Source organism: Dipodomys merriami, unplaced genomic scaffold (assembly GCF_024711535.1).
Source record: "Dipodomys merriami isolate MVZ:Mamm:240054 unplaced genomic scaffold, mDipMer1.0.p SCAF_48, whole genome shotgun sequence".
NCBI lineage: Eukaryota > Metazoa > Chordata > Mammalia > Rodentia > Heteromyidae > Dipodomys > Dipodomys merriami.
Genome location: NW_027206046.1, coordinates 10,313,941 through 10,331,428, shown reverse-complemented (window position 1 = coordinate 10,331,428; position 17,488 = coordinate 10,313,941). Strand labels below are relative to the sequence as shown.

At 37.8% G+C, this 17,488-nt stretch overlaps 1 protein-coding gene across 2 annotated transcripts in view; it reads right to left on the bottom strand.

Moving 5' to 3' along the window:
- Nucleotides 1-1,205: 1,205 nt before the first annotated feature.
- Wdr72 (WD repeat domain 72) overlaps nucleotides 1,206-17,488 on the bottom strand; it is a 181,341-nt gene continuing 165,058 nt past the window's right edge. For both annotated transcript variants that reach the window (XM_069995375.1, XM_069995376.1), the window contains exons 20-21: nucleotides 8,412-8,516; nucleotides 1,206-3,751 (exon numbers count right to left, since the gene is read on the bottom strand). In XM_069995375.1, the coding sequence (XP_069851476.1) occupies nucleotides 3,696-3,751; nucleotides 8,412-8,516 (161 nt within the window). In that variant the 3' untranslated portion in view covers nucleotides 1,206-3,695. The remainder of the gene's footprint in view (nucleotides 3,752-8,411; nucleotides 8,517-17,488) is intronic.

Here is a 17,488-nt window from a genome sequence, read left to right as displayed (position 1 = left end):
AGGTATTATGTGTATACATATATACACACACATCGATGTATATGTGCACACATATATATGTATATACATGATACAATACTTTGTACAGAATAAAATGGTTTGGCAAGTGGAGCTATGGCTCAAAGTGGTAGAGTGCTAGCCTTGAGCAAAAAGAGCTTAGGGGCAGCAAGCAGCTCCTGAATTCAAGCCCCATGACTGGCCAAAAAAAAAAAAAAAAAGCCGGGGGCTGGTGGCTAATGCCTGTAATCCTAGCTACTCAGGAGGCTGAGATCTCAGGATCACGGTTCAAAGCCAGCCCAGGCAGGAAAGTCTGTGAAACTCTTATTCCCAATAAACCACCAGAAAACCCGAAGTGGCGCTGTAGGTCAAGTGGTAGAGCACTAGCCTTGAGCTGAAGAGCTGAGGGACAGCGTTCAGGCCAGAGTTCAAGCCCCATGACAAAAAAAAAAAAAAAAAAAAAAAGAATGAAAGGGTTTAACCCAGTTTTTAGATAACTGAGCAATCAAAATATACAAGTCAAAAAATTTGAAGTTATGAGTACATTCTGTGAAAATCAGGCTTTAAAATCAATTGGAATTAATGTAATTTCAACCATTTTAAACGTTAATTTTTCAAAACTTGATTATTATAATGTGCATTTTAAAGACTGAAGAGAAACAATCTCTTTTCTAAAACATTGACTTAAATAACTATGAAGTTATCAAATATAGTAAATAAAATGGTATATAAGGAAATTAGCATCATCTCAAATGCTAGTATTAAAGATAGAATAGTAATACTTAGCTAAAAATTCCTACCATTGTTCTAACAGTAACATGTTCCAAATATCCCCTTAGTTTCTAAAATAGCAAGAGGATGTTTGAGGTCTGAGGCCTCCTAATTGTATTAATAATTATCTTACATTTGAGGCTTTTTAGAGTGTTCACCATGCCGTTTATAAACCATCTCATAAAGAACCTTTGTATGGCCTTTATAAGGAAACTCGCCAGTGTGGATGAAGAAACAAAGCTGTGAGAAGACCACACTGCCTGGGACATGCAGGGAAGCCCATCCCTCGGCCCCTCATGCCTTCTTTCCAGGTAACACATGGCACAGCCAACATTCACCATGACAGTAAGTAAAAGAATCCAAGTTTACAAATTTGAAAATTGCTTAGGATAGACACGTTCTATAGATGTATATATTTATAAATATCACCAGGATGATTACCAAAAAGCAACCCAAGATTGTGTTTAATGTTGTTAAAATGACAGGAAAACTGGATGCAAACATGTTCGCTGATACACTTACTCCACTGGTTATGTAAGACCAGATGTACAAAAGGGCAAGCACCAAGTCCAAGAAATCAGTTCCGGTTTCTGAGCGTTGTGCTGCGGTCTATTCTGCTTCGTTGTTACAGTACACTTCTTCAAATTTCCCCATGACACAAATTAATGAAATATGTTGAACATAAGGCGCAATATACACAAATGCAAGCATTTTAAAACAGATCAGTAGATTTGTGTCATAAAATACACTTGTATATAAACAAGTATAATTTGAATCTCTCTAAAACTCTCATTGTTAAACATTTTGATAGTTATGTATGGTATTGGCCTTCAGAATTGATATTGATAAAGACAGACTATAAAACTTTTTAACTTTTAAGTCACTTTATGTGATCATGTATGAAAATATGTTGAAAAATCGATTCCATTTCTAATTTTCTATCACTGGTGACATCATAAAATATTACCTTAGACCTGAAAATAATGCTAAGAATAAGTAAAACTGGCTTAAAAAAAAATACTAAGGTTAAAACTGTTGTTAGCTGGGCGCTGGTGGCTCACGTCTGTAATCCTAGCTGAAATCTGAAGATCGAGGTTCAAAGCCAGCCCAAGCAGGAAAGTCCTTGAAACGCTTATCTCTAATAAACCACCAGAAAACCGGAAGTGGTGCTGTAGCTCAAATGGTAGAGCACTAGCCTTGAGCTGAAGAGCTGAGGGACAGCGCTCAGGCCCATAGTTCAAGCCCCACGACTGACAAAAACAAAAAACCAGAACTGTTGTTAAGCCAGGCTCAAGTGGCGCACACCTGCAATCTTAGCTGCTCAGGAGGCATCTTACCAGAAAAGTTCATGAGACCTTATATAAAAAATAACCAGCCAAACACAGGACTAAAGGTGTGACTCAAGTGGTAGAGCAGCAGCCAAGCAAGCACAAGATTATTTCCAGTTAGCATAGTGGAGCTTGAACATGCAAATACAATTTAACCCATTAAAATATCCACTTTGGGGGGTGTATACTTACTTGATATTGCCATCGCTCAAAGTGTTTTTGAGGCTCGCTCGTGGCATGCAAGAGAGTCTACTGCATTAGCTAACTTATGGCCTCCCTCTATTTCAAGCGGCTTTGGCTGTTTCAAAAAGGGCAAAAGGGTGCCCATCTCCAAAGGATCCCAGTTTTCCACAATTATTCATATTAATAACACATGATCTTTTCCTAAGTACAACTCAAGTGATGTCAAGCAGGGACATTATATTTTAGAGCATAAAACTTTCACCTACTTTAAAGGAATCTATTTCTAGTATTTTCATTCAGGTCAACCATGAATTTTATGTCCTAAAAGGTAGATACCACGCCATTTCCATCACATACATAATGGAATATTAAAGTGAAATATTAAAAGTGGAAAAAAGGAAGGGGAGGAGACATGTAGGGAGAAAGGGAGAAGGAAACGTGGGAAGAGGAAGAAGGTACTGTATGCCCTCCGCGCTCTCCCCACAGCTCCCTGTGTAGGCTGTCCTCCAAAACTGTTTATTGAGTTGAAGTGATTTGTACAACCTTGGTTGGAGAGCTACATCATATGCATGTAATATTTTCATTTTCCTCTGGATTAGGAGCATATTTGTATTCACAATATATGTAAATTAACATTCCTTGATTTTTCTACAAATTGAGGAACTGTACAATATAAATCACAGAAAATATGTTACTGAAGGCCTTAGTAGATGGGCACTTTATGTCAGTTCCTGTTTATATTGCTTTGCATATTTTCGTTTTAGAATTCCTGCCAGTCAAGACTCTTTCTGGGAAAAGAACCACAAGAGTTGAAACTTAGTAAGAATCAAGTAGGCTCCCTTCTCTAGATCACATCTATACGGCTAAGAGCATCACCCTTTAGCTAAAGACATCAGCCTCCATGTCATTAAAAGCGCAAACTAATGAGACTGCTCAAGGCTGGTCACTGTTACCCTGTGTGTCACTTATTTGGATTAATTGATGACTAAATGGAGCTACTTATTTGTTGACAACACTTCATGCTTAGGGGTGCGATTTAGTATAGTGATTGGTCTGAATTGAAGTATTTACTAAGACAAAATGTCCTAACCTAACAAATCTAGGGTTTTAACTGAAATACCCTCAAGCAACATTACCTGTAATACTGTGTGTTACATTGGCTTTTAGGCTGCTTATTAAGTAGTTCAGGAGCTCAAAAATGGGAGAGAACCTAAAGTAGTGCTTTTTTGTGGATTGGCACTTCTTGTTGAAAATATTAACAAAATGAGGAATGTAGAATGGCTGTAATTTTCTAGAGTGAGAATTTGGGTATGTTCTTTAAATACACTCGAAAGCATTATCCATTCCATTACAGAACAGGAACAGCGTTGCTTTTATTTTCTTCATTTTGTTTAGATCCAAAGTCTACAGTTTCACTTAGCACATCTTGCAGGCACACACCTTTGCTATCCATGGGTGGCGTCTTGGCTGACCTAGGGAGAAAAAAACGAACCAGATTATCTGGGTTATATGGTAGACTATAGGTTAGTTGAGTGATGGAGAGGAAGGATGAGGGAAATGATGGCAGAACCAATAAAAGTATAGCTTAGAATGTTTTCCCTCTTGAAATAAAATACATTATATAGTAAACACACTCTTGTTTTATACACAAGGTAAACAGTTAAATATGATCAGAGGAAAGAACTTGTGCTATTGTAGTTGTTTTCTTTTATAGCACCCACCATAAGAAGTGTGTTCTCGATGGCTGTGATTGATGCGCCATTCATACGGTCCGCATTTTTCTGCTTCATACATCATCATCAGCCATCTCCAGCACTCCAGTCCCAAATCTGTCCTACTTTCTGTTACCTGGTTTCTGCTGGTGATTCATGAGCCAGAATAGTAACAGGAAAAAAAAAAATCCACTCTGGCCTTTCACAATGTATTTGTCCTCCGGAAATTCTGAGAAATCTGGTTTTGTTCATCAGATTCATGCAAATGTAGTATTGATTGACAATGATGTATATAGATCCACACATATAACGTGCTACGTAAAAGCCACTAAAATGTTCTATTAATGGCAGAATGCATACTGATAACCAACTACTTCAGAACTGATGTGAAAACTTATATGAATGCAGTTTTTTTTTTGGTACTTCCAAGATCTCTCTTGCCACTATTATTTCAGCTGAAGTTAAATTTAAATGTAGGAAGTAAAACTCTTAATTTTCTAAGCCAATAAAGGGATAAAAGCTTGGTGTCTTTCATCAATACTTGCATAAAATATGAAGTGTTGCACCATGAGTTTTTTTAAATCACTTTAATGTAAAGATGAAGGACGCCAAATATTCTGGAGAATAAGGGTTGAACTTGAAACACTATAGCAAACAGTTAATAAGATGTTGATGCAACTGGACTATTTTTTTGTGTGTGAAGATAGTTTTCAATCTTAGAAGCAAGCAGGGTTTAAAGAGCCAAGAAAGAAAGCCCAAATGGCACTAAAATCACAAATACAAATGGAGCTTAAAGTTCATATTGTCTTGGTTCTTCTATTACTAGACATCTGTTATTCCCTCAGGTTTCAGGAACGTATAAATGCCAGCAAAGGAGCAAGCAGACTTCAAAAAGTCTAAGATAGAAACTCCAACCTGGGATTCACTTGTGAGTCAAAACTCTTTGCTAATGAATTATTCCAAAGGAAAGACACTACTGAGGGATACTTTCCCCCATCAGATAAGACCTCCAGGTTCACTAGCAGGGTCAAAGTAACAGGAATGCTCTGGTCTAAAGGTGCTTTGCCAACCTTAATGGACTCCAGGCACTCACCTGGGTATACAGCTTGAACCAATAAAGTGATCACAATGGCATGATGAATAAGGTACAGCACTCTAGAGAGCAGGTGAACATCCACTCCTCCATCTAAGTTGTGACCTATATGCAGACTGCAGCTTACTTACAAATGGACCATCTTGGTCTGTGCCGTGCTGGAGAAGGAGTGAAGTCAATGTAAAAAGAAACTCTCCAGTGAATTCCACACCCATCATGTTCAAAGATAATTCACCTGGTCCATCTCCCTATTTTATACAAATTTCAAAAATGTGATTTTACTAATGATCTTTAAAAACTACTGACATTAAAAAGTATTAGCTTCAACTCTTCAAAAACCTAAGTTTAGTTCTTCTGTGTTTCAGCATCTCTCTTGCCTTCTGTGTACGAAAGTGAGTTAATTTTTTTCAGTATGAAGCTATAACTAAACTAAATAATGGTCAGAGGATATGCAAAGGAAAAGCTAGAAAGAATACAAGAAATATTTTTTGCATTGTGTTTGAATGGAAAAATGATTTTTGTTTTCATTTTCTGTGTGCTGTTCCATCCATGTAGTTATTTTAAATGATGTGCTTATTAGTATATTAGTCATTTAGCCCTGCATAGGTAAAACTATGTAACTACATTGAACTCTGTAACTGGAGGATTTTGCCTATGTGTGAAAACGTTAAAAGGAATTTAAACAAGTGGTAAGATTCCAGCTGAAAATGGTTGGAACCATGTATTTAGATTTGCATGCATTCTTTTCTATATAGAGAAATGAATATGCTAAAGAATATATGCTAATGCAATTTTTTTTGCTATTAAATGAAACACCTCTACCAGCTTAATGACACCTTCCCAAAGGTAGGTAATATTTTCCAGAGAAGTACCTCTTGCTTGTGACAAACAGGTAACTAAATCACTAGAATAATGGGTAGCATTTTGGGGCCCCTACAGTTGTAAATGAATGAACATTTTTGCATCTTTAAAGGCAGGCAGTCATATTTTTGTAGTTCAAAATAGTCTTCTGTGCCACCAAATTCAAACAAGAGACCCAAAGCGTACTGTCCACGCTATCTGTTCTGAGAACTCTGCCTGCCGAATATTTCTAGTTCAGGGAAATGCATGGTCTCATCAAAATCTTTCTTACTAAACAAGCACCTCTGTCAGGAGTGTCTTAATTTCTTATCACAGAATTTTATCCACACAAGGAGCAATAAATAATTCATGTCACTGCCTCTTTGTTGTGTGTCCCTGAACTGCACAGAGCTGGAAGGCTGACAGCTGTGTCAGGCAGGACAAGCACCAAAGATCTGACATGACAAGTGACTAACAAGTTTCTTTCAGTTCATGCTGAAAGGAGACAATGGTCCAAAGTACAGAAAGAAATCCTGAAACAAAACGAAACTGCTTCTTTCTTCTTTAGCTAAGTGTTTGCTATGAGCTTATTTCCAACTCACAAGCCCTGGTCATTTTTACAGGACTGCCCAGCCCCCTTTATTCCTCACACTCGCTTGGCCATTTACGCCTGGCCACGGATCAATATGAGCAATTCTTGGAGAAATACGATGTCTCCATGACAACCAAGCCACAAATTCTCAGTGGAAGGCAGTGAGACCAGTAGTGAAGCCTCCAGAGGTTTCTAGGCCTATAAGGTGAGAAGTCTTAAAATGCAGGAATGGACAGAGGGAAAAGCCCGAGTAATTCATTCTTTATTACCAGTTTAATGATGTCCGATGTATAGAAGAGTACTCACTTCCTTGTAAGTTATGATTATCAGCACCTATGTCTTTTAATTAACCTTTCTATTTTTGATCTGTCCTTTTGTTTGCATCAGTCAGGTAGAGCATGCTACTCTTGAATCCAACTCATATTATGGGGAGAGGGAAATTTATTCTACTTTTTAAGTGGTTTAATGCTGATCTATTTTTTGGGGGGGGTCAAAAACAAGAGGCACTTATGTAATTATCACTTGAATAACTGGTTGGTAGGAAAGATTTACACTAAGACACTTTTAAACTAAAATTGCCTAACTACAAAGATTTGAAACTAAGTCATTTAAAAATAATTGTTATTATAGAAATTTATTTCTACCTTTACCCTCTCACTTCTCCAGTGAGACAGATCCACACTTCGGCCAGGATAGAAGCTACTTTGTTCACTAAAAACTGCTGTCACTGCTCAACACTGCTGTGCCATGGGGTCCTGCGGCAGAAGGTGGGTTGAGCACCGCTGCCCAGCAGAGGTTCATCTTTTGAGGAATCGGGCATAGAGGGGACTGATATACAATGCCATCACCACTGGTCTGTTGGGGTTCTAAGATGACTTAGGGGACCTGACATAGATTGCAGGCTGCACCTTTCACTGAAAATTAAATCTCAGTAGCTCTCCTCAGGGAAGGATCAGGGGACTGTTTGCAGCTGCCCCTGTCAGCAAAGGCAACAAGATTTGGAAATCTCTTAACTAAGCTGACAGGCCACAGAGAGGATGAATCAAAAATATGATACATGGATCAGCACACAAGGATGTGAGAGGGTGGAGAGTACACCAGTGCCAGAATAATGCTGGGAGGAGAAATGTTCATCGTGTGAGTGGGGGAGGTACTGTGGCTCTGTCCTTCAGGGTAATGCATACCTTTGAGCATCTTTGGGCTTTGTGATGATTCTGGAATGGCACTTGACTTTTGCAAGATTTTTTTTTTTAAAAAACTTAATTACTCATTAAAATTGGGTATACTTCAAAACAACAACAACAAAATCTATGCTCCGTCTTTCTGGCTGCATCCCTCCAGTATGTTTTTGTCTGTTCTTTCCACAAAGAACCTAAAAATACTCTGGCGTAGAGTCCACTTTATGGTGTGACAGCGGCTTACCATTTTCTCTTCTTTGAAAACATCCCTTCTGGTCAAGCCAAAATGCTCTTTTCCCCATTTGCTTTTAGAAAGGTAAAATCGTAATGCTGACACAATTCCTCTTTTTTCTCCATTTCTGCCTGACTCTTGTTAGATCTCATTAGTTGAAACAGTTAAAAATGCCAACATTTCTCTAGTTTCCGATCTCTGCATGTATTAACCAGTTAAGCTTAAAATTGATGATAATGAACTAATAGTGTCAGCTTCCCTTCTCAGCCATAAAGCCTTTGTACTTCTTCCAACTGAATTCTTGATGAAAGAGGAAAAGATAACAGCTCCACATCGTGACCTCTGGAGGTGACCATTAATTTGACAGTGCAGCTGCTAAGAGGAAGCAGCACCACCATGTCCCCTCTCCCCAGCACCCTCCCAAGGACCCCAAAGCGGTGTCAAATTTATCATTTTATACTTGACTATTTTTAAATGGCTTTCACCTGGACTCTCAGACTCTTCTAAGACACATCTGTCAGGCATGTCCTCACCATCTTGGAAGTTTGCCGAGTTTGAGTTGCTGTCATGCTTGACCGGACAGACTAGAGCTATTAAAAAAAGCAAGACAGAGAGAAAGGAAAGAGAAAGAGGACGATGAATAAGTAGTAGCAAACACCATTAGAACATTTCAGTCCCACCGATTGTTTCTAAGGACCTGCTATGTAAACACAAATAATAAATTGAAATAAAATGTATCCTCTAAGTATTTATTGGCAGACATGTAATTAGTTGCAAAATCTATAGATGTGACTTTATCTTAGAAGAAAAATAAGTCCACGGCATCAGCTTAAAAGCTACCAAGTAACTAAGTGATGCCTTCAGAAGTAGAAATCGTAATTTTAGTGCATAAATCTAAAACAACATAGTCAATTAATGGCAACAGGACACAGAGAAGAACATGAGACTACTCCATTAGAAAGATCAGCTTTACCCTGGTGACAAGGCTTCCTTTGTCACACAAATCACAGCTAATGAACATTTGGTATTCATTTTGGTTCTTGTATTAAAGACAGTACTGAACACGAAAGAAATCTTGGAATACAGGGTAGATACAGAGGGCTGGAATTTTGAGCTGCATATCTTTCAATGACTTGCCCTGTGTTGCTGTTTCCTAAGTGTGAATTATGTCCAGAAACAGAAGTGAGTACAGGAGTCTAACCTTTCCTCTGAACATACCACACTCACTCTGTTTAAGGAACAGGCCCTAAGTTCTCCATTTCCCACAGGTGTGATATGCAGTCTCAGTTACCTCCGGAAGTCACATTCCCAGATTTTTTTTCTAGCAATCTATTGGGAAAGTTAAGCTTTGTCTTTGTGAAGGAATTTAGTGAATCAAGACAGGTAAGACAAGCCTCTAATCATATATATTATGCCACACTAATGGGAAGCCGGAGTATGAAGACACACGCACAAACAGGCACACAGACAGTTGTATATTGAGCATGATGGAATCTGATGCATTATAAGTTCCTGTAGTGAACACCAGCACTGTCTCTTCAGCTCTTGATAACACACGAACACACACACACCATATTTATAAGCAGTAAATATATAATAACCAAATATACCTTTATAGAAGCTGGACAGAAAATGTTTGTTGGCATGGGGCCATTGTTACTAAATCTCCATTAGGAGATGAGAGACGCAGCATGGAGGCTGGAGACGGTGCTACTTCACACTGTGAGTGACACCGAGGTGCCTGAGCAGTGGTCACACCTGCCACACTCCTCTGCTCTCTGTAATGGCACATGTGCAGTATTGGTAGTTACACTCCAAGGCTCACACAGACACACTTTGGAGGAGACTAGTAATGTAATTCTGGTCGAATATTCCCTCTAGACAGTATCATCAGCCCTCATGGGACACAGAAACAACTTTGTCTGGTGGAAGTGAGCATACTGGGCATTCATTACTTCTCAGAAACCTTTTGTTTGGGGGAATATATAGATATATGTGTATATGTATGTATTTGTATATACACACATATATATGTACATGTATCTATATAAAAGTACTTATTGCAGAAAATTCTCATCAAAAATATTGATCAAGTACTTACATATATGTATAAAATTCTTTAAAAAGTCATTTTTAAAATCAAAATAGATGTTACATCTGTTTCATTCATTTTTCAGTGCTCACAGGGCCTGGACCACAGCAGCTATTCTCAGAGGATCTGTGAGATAAATGAATTAACAAAGGACTAAAGCAGAGGATCTAGGCTAGAAGTCTGGCTAACCCAAAACGATATGTGCTTTCAATGGTCATTCTGTTAAATCTGTTTACTTAATGCCATAAATGCATATTTGTAAATGGTGATGTGCTTTTTTAGTGTGTGATTCAGAAGGAGAGGCATGCATAGCCTAAGTAATCATGGATATAGCTGCCTTTAATTTAATTTTCCTCAGCTTAAATCATACTTAGATTACTTTTTTGAATCCATAGATTTTTGTGGGATGTTTAAGTGGAATAGTTTAAATGCATCAAAGCTGCAGAAAACTATTACAGTGGTCAAAATTTCCTGGCTTGTTTAATGATTTTTTTTATCTCCATATATCTTTCTTATTCATTTTCTAAATTACAATAGGGAATCAATTATGTAGCTAAGACTTTTACTGAAAGCCAATGGGGTAGCACCTCTATCTATTTAAACAAATGCATTGTACTTGTCAGCCAATATGTTATTTCATAATTTAACACTTTCTTCCACCCATTCATTTGTTCATTCTTCCTAATACTTACCAAACACCCAAATATTTAAAGATCTGTCCTAAATCAAAGACTTCAAAGGGGAAGAGAATTTGGTATTAAAATAACAAATATATGCCTGTAACCATTTCTAATGGCAATAAAGTAGATGCAGGATGAAATGATGTATGTAATCTCTCAAGAAGGCTAGAGAGTTAGATGTGGATTTATCCATAAACTCTCATGGTTATGTGTAACATGCAGTTTTTTTTTTTACTTCAATCTCTGATTTTTGGAAATGTCAAGAGAGGGTTATTCAGGCATTTTGCTAAATTACAGGTTAGCTTTCAAATTTTAAGTCCTTTTTACTCTACAGTTCATAAAGCATTCAGTTAAACTCACTATAGAAGAAACAATGACATAATATGTCACGTGGGAGTATAGGCGTTGGAGAGGTTAATTACTGCCATTCTACTTTTTTTGCTGGTATGTGGAAGGCTAATCCTTGCAATTGTTCTTTTGGGTGCATCCTGTGATGCTTCATCATTAACTCTGACATGATATGTGACCAAGGCTTTGCTAATGAATCATTTCAAAACTGGTGAAATCAACAAATATTGATCTACTGCTTATTATGGGTAAAATGCCTTGCTATACCACAAGGGAGAAAGAAATGAAGGAATGTTAATGTACCCTCATACGACTTGCGATCTAGTCCAAGTACAACGAGTTTAATAGGAGCATTAGAGACTACATTCCAAGAAAAACATGCATTTCATTTTGGCAGAGAAGAATTCTCTGCAATAAGTACAGAGATGAAATTTGAATTGGACCTTTTGGAGGGATTATGGGAAACCCAAAGTGAACTCATCTACATTAAAGAGTGAACATAGTCCTGGCTAAAGAACTTTTGCCTAGTGCCGCAGATGTACACGCTGGTATTGCTGCCCGCATGGTGTGTGTTTTAATGAATCCCCCTTGTCTCTTTCAGCTTTTCCAGAATTGATGTTGTTGGCCACTTCTCACCTGTGGAAGTCAACTATAGACAGTTTTTTCCTGGGTCCTAGGTAGTCAATAACGTGATCTTTACTGATGGTGGGCCCATTTATCACAGTAAGTTGTCCTTTCACATATTGACTTTTATTTATCAATAACCAAGGCCATTTGTAGCTCATCACTAAAGTTCTTGGATATTTTCAGAAGTTTTTGAAGGCACTTTCAGAGGTTGGCATCAGTACAGTGCAAATCGGTTGTTAGGCTCATCTTGAACTTAAAATCAGCTGGGTGTTTCATCTGCAACGGGTCCTGGAACGGTCCACAATTGCAGGCATGGGAGCCAGCAAGACAAAATCTTCTTGATGGTTTTACCAGTGATGCAATGCTGGCCCTTGCGTCCTCTCCCCACACACCCAACAACATCAGCGTCCACGAGGCCACGGCTCTAAACATCTCTCAGTACCTTCAGTGGCTGGAGTTCATGTGCTTCCAAAACCTTTACAATATAATTCTTCTAGATCGCTTACGTGGTTCCGTATTCTTAAAACTACATCCAGGACTGCCCTGTGAGGATTCATGAAGACTCTATGAGGATTCGTTTTCTTTTAATGTGGTGGCAGAGCTGGTGGTAATGCTTCTCTACCACTTCAGTTATCCTCTAAAAATTCCTCGTTCCTTTCTTCACCATTTGTAGAAAGAGTATTTGCTTTTAAAAGTGGCTAGGCCTAGCCAGAAAAGACTAATATCCCCAAATAGCCACAAGAGAAAAGCCACTAGCAAAGAATTGTCATCCACTTTCATAATCAGCACATGATCTTTTGAGCTGGACCACTTATATCCAAACACAATTCATAGTGTGAAAATATTCTGGAGCTCCAAATGTTTTCAATACAATGACATATGAATGATTTAAAAGAGAATCCCATTCATCATATATAAAGACATTTGGAAGTAACAGGGATATTTATAGAAAATCATTAAAAAGAAGATACAACAGTTAGGCAAGTTGGCCAAATGGAGTAAACTACTATAGGACCAGGTAAAGATCAGACATGGGAATAATGCAGAGGTTGCAGAGTTAGGCCCTGTGGAATGGAAGAACTGCGTTGAAATATTCTAGCTTAAAATGGTAGCCACAGCTACCACTTTTCCTACTGGAAAACTTCTCTCTCTTCCTAATCTGAATGTGAACCTTAAATACACTAAAAATTGTATTCTTACAGAGGCTCAAACGAAAAAAAAAATTCAAGTAGAAGTTAATGCTAACACAAAACTGGCAGGACACACAACATACCCTGAAATATATTTGAAGTTAGAGGGAAGCATAATCCTTGAAGAGAATTAAGTGATAAAAGTTCGTAAACAAAAAGGATGCCATCTGAACAGACTCCAAATGCAGTTTACAAAGTAGCTTCTCTCTGGAAAGATTTCTTATCAGGAAAGCAAGTCTAGCCACATAACCAAGTATGCATTACCCCTACTTTAAACAGTATCTGTCTGAGATAATCATGTGATAGGAATGTTTTTATCACATCTAAATAGCAATAGCTACCACCTGTGCCAGATTTCAGTCTTCCTCGGTGTGGGTTGTAAACTGGAGAAAGAAATCAAAGAGAGATGCTAGAAACAAAATTAGGTATCTAATGCATCTTTATGACTAAGTAATAAGAGTTTCTGCCATCATCCTGCAAGTATATGTGATATATTATTATCTGATAGCGGATATTTTCTAGTATGAATTGCTTAAGGATGACGTACTTTTTAATGTGAAATGAATTTTGAAAAATGCTGTGAGCAGTGGCTTTTACTTTGACAACCTTGCCTAGTAGTATAAACTTTGCTGTTTTACTCAAACATACGGAAATTATTTATTTGTCCATAATGTGCCTACAGCTTACTTCTATAGGTGAGGAGTCTAGCTGCATCACCTAAGAAAATTGCGAATGAGAAAGAGCTATCTGTTGTTTACCAAATCTACAGCATGGCTGCATTGCTCTCAAATGTCAACATTCTCTGTTATCCAGATATCTGAGCAGTAAGCTGCTTTAGTAGGGCTGCTAAGCAGTAAGAGCTATACTTCAGGTGCATTGCAAAACACAAGGTAAGTATTTAAGAGAACTTATCGAATGACTAGGGGGAAATTGCCAGTAAGGATTCTGGAGAATGAAAAAAGCAATGGTGAAATTCACTTGCAATTTAAGGGTAAACTCTCAAAGTTGGGCTTAAGGTGTACACCTCAAGCTTATCCAAGCATTCCTAACAACCTATTATCCAGGCCAAGAGGCAGTCTGCATATAAAAACTATTTGCCTTATTTTGGAAGAGAAAAATTGTTACTATTTTGTACCGAAATAAACATATGTATAAATTGCACAAAAAAGAACATAAATGATTTCACTATCGAGATGAGCGTCTGAGTAACGAAGTGTAAGAATATTTGGTTTTTAATCTCACCTCTGACTTTAATCATGTGACCTTGGGCATGCCATATCATTTTCCTGGCCTCCGATCCTTTTACAGAATGAAGGAGTTAGACGACTTCTTTGAGACCCTCCACACTGATGCTTGGGTGTTTGAAAGATCAGCGAACCAACCACTCACTCTAGATATTATTCAATGGATTGGGGAAAAGTAAGTGGCCACTAGTCTAGCCTTAGAAATAACAGGGATTGTGAAGGTTTTTTTTTTCTTTTCTGAATTCGATAATATTTCTATTTTAGGAACACTGGCTCCTTCTTGGCTTCAGTTTCCTAGGCATGAAGAGATTCTTTTTGCCAAATGAATGGGATAAGGTTATAAAGAGGTGTGATAAAGGAGAATCGAATTTTCCTCAATTCAAATGATGTAAGGAAGAGCACTCCTAAATCTTCCTGATACACACACACACGTGTGTGTATATGTGTGGGTCTATATATATGCAGTACGACAACATGAAAGGCAGTTATAATCAATTGAGACAGTAGGATAGAGGAAAAAATGTTTAACTCAGAAACAGGAAATTAACAGGGAAAAATGCAGTGATCTTCTCTTCCTGTTGTGTTTCTTCTGTCTTAAGCAGAGTAATAATCAGATACCAATGAGAAGTTGGGCTGAATTTCTTTGTTGTTAAGAAGTTGCTTGTTTTATAAACATTTCAAGTTTGCATGTCACTAAATGTACAGAAATAGTTGAAAAGATAGATTTGTCATATGTTAATTTTACTTCCTAATTGCATAGGAATGAAGATACTAATTTGGACTAAATACCTTTAAATCTTAAATGACTTGTGAATATCTCTTTTATCGTATGCTATTTTCCAGAGTATTATGAAGAAAATAATTATTCTGGGGATAAAAATGTCTTTTCTAGAAAGATCAAGGCTAATGCTTTCATTTATCATCATGGTGCATATGAGACATAATTTCCTATAAACTTTTTTGTCTTAGTAACCAAAGAACCCATAGAGTATATTTCTATAAACAAATCAAGCGACAGGAATCTAAATTCTAAAAAATGAGTTACTTATTTCATATAAGAATTACTGACATTTTAAATACTTGTCTCAGTCTTTATGTGCTTTTAAGAGGACTATTCCCTTTGCAAGCAGTGTTCCAAGGAGAATGGCATTAAGCAGGTGAGCAGACAAAGCAACAATAATTCTCTCCACTTTGGTCTCTCAACATTAGAAACAGGTTGGAAATAAGTCAGAAAAACATCACTTATTGTTTTGCGTGATTATCCATATAACCTGATAATAACATACACAAGAAGCAGAATGGTCAGATCATCTAGAGAAGTCCTGATTTTATACTCAATAGAGATAATTATTTAAGAAGGACTCAAACACCTTTATCTCAAAGGGCCCTTCAACTCTTAAGGGAAGTGGAAATGATGAATGAGATTTAAGAATGTAAGGAAATTATTACATGCTTCACGACATTTAGGTTCTGCAAAAGTCATGTGACCTTTCTCATAAGGACCAAATCCTGTAGTTTGCTTACAATTCAAAGTACAAGAAAAGTTAAAAGCAGGAATAGATTCAAAAGGAGAAAACAAATAGATCCCCATGTGTTGACAAACTGAAGAGCAGTCAGTAAAGGGAGACCACAGGAGGAATTTATAAACTTCCCTGCTTGTATTTGAAAATGTAGAAGAAGGCCAGCAAAACAAAAGACGCTTCAATCAAAGGAGCATCAAGCTAAGCATTTGAGACTAGAGATAAACATGATTTATATATGAACACAAGATAAAGATTCATAGCACAGGGCATTTCAACCACAGCAAAATTCTACAGTTATCCATAAGGGAAAATACCAGAAACATTCACCTCTTCAATCAGTGAGAGAAGATGTCAACTTGCACTAGCATTTGAAACCTTAAGAGCTGCAGGAAATTCTTTCCTCGGGCTGAACCTAAGACAAAACCATCAGCATGGGGAAAATGGTTGGGAGGCAGGCTCCGATTCCCAGCTGATAGCCTTGTCTATGTCACAGGGGAGACCCCTGTCTCAGATGATTAGTCAAGTATCAGAGCTCCTCCATCTCCCATCTCCCAGACAGAAAAGGGAAAACAAGGAAATCAAATTTTCTAATCTATTCCTTACTTTTCCAGTCCCTTATCAATAATAGGTAGGATATAAGGAAGAAAGGTGTTGGTTTCCCTATTTTTGTACCATTAGGATTAGCAGCTCTGAAGGTGGTTTGTTTTTATTGAAATGACATAAAAATGGACTTCGTACCAACAGAAAAGCGCAGGCAAGGTGCCTAACTGCAGGCAGAAGCTTTAGGAAAGGGAAGAGAGGCACAACAAATCATCTAGATGTGAGTCTCAGATTCAAGTGAGCCCATGAGGCCTGTGAACACTGCACGTGTGTCTAGTCTTTGAAGACCATACAGAACACAATAAAACTTAAGAGAGCAGGTGTGAAGAAAGTCAGAGCTAAAGAACCAATGTGAGATCTCTAGAAGACTCCAATATGGAAGTAAATTTGAAGAACAATAGGAATGGTATCTGTAAACTTGCTAAGTTGTTACAACTAATTCTACTCTCACCTCCACTTCCATCAGCTGTCATGATTATTATTATACTTTTCCCTCTACTTTTTCATTATGAGTCACTAATTGAATAGCCCCAAAGTTGTTATGTCTCTTTCCAGTCATTCTGTAAACTGAGACAAATCCGATCTTGTAGTCTTATGTAGAAATTCATCTCCCATAATGATCCCTATTCAACCAGTGATGGGGAATTCTGGGAGTCAGTGATTTGTAGGAAATTTTACAATGGAGTGTCAACTAGATGATGATGATTGGATGATGTTACTTTATTATTATTATTTTTTTTGGTAACAGGGCTTTTGTACACTCCTTGCCTATAAATACCATTTCTCACCCCCAGCTCTCAAGTCTTTATCGAAATATCCCTCTTTATTAAATATTTAGCTCAAACCCTCCCTTTCCTATCAAATCTTCATTAGCCCTATAATTAATATTTCTGTCTTTATTAATACATCTGACCTATATTGAATTTCTAATCATATTCTTTATATCTCACATTTGATGACCACATCCTCTTTGGGTACGCTGGTGGGACTGGAATTTTAGATGCATCATTCTTTTTGAGGGGCTGATGACATGAGGGCAGCGTCACTGTTACAGTGGAACCTTTAGTGGGACAATCAGAAAACTGGGCTAAGAACACGGGGGTCTGACCTACTGTCAGTTTCCGTCATCTTTAGCTTGTCTCGGTTCCCCACATCATGATGTACTGACTGCTCCAGGGACAGCAGGGGTGGTGGAGGAAGTCTACTCGAGCAGCACTGGATTTTGAGGTAGACACTGGGTGGAACATACTGAGCAAGA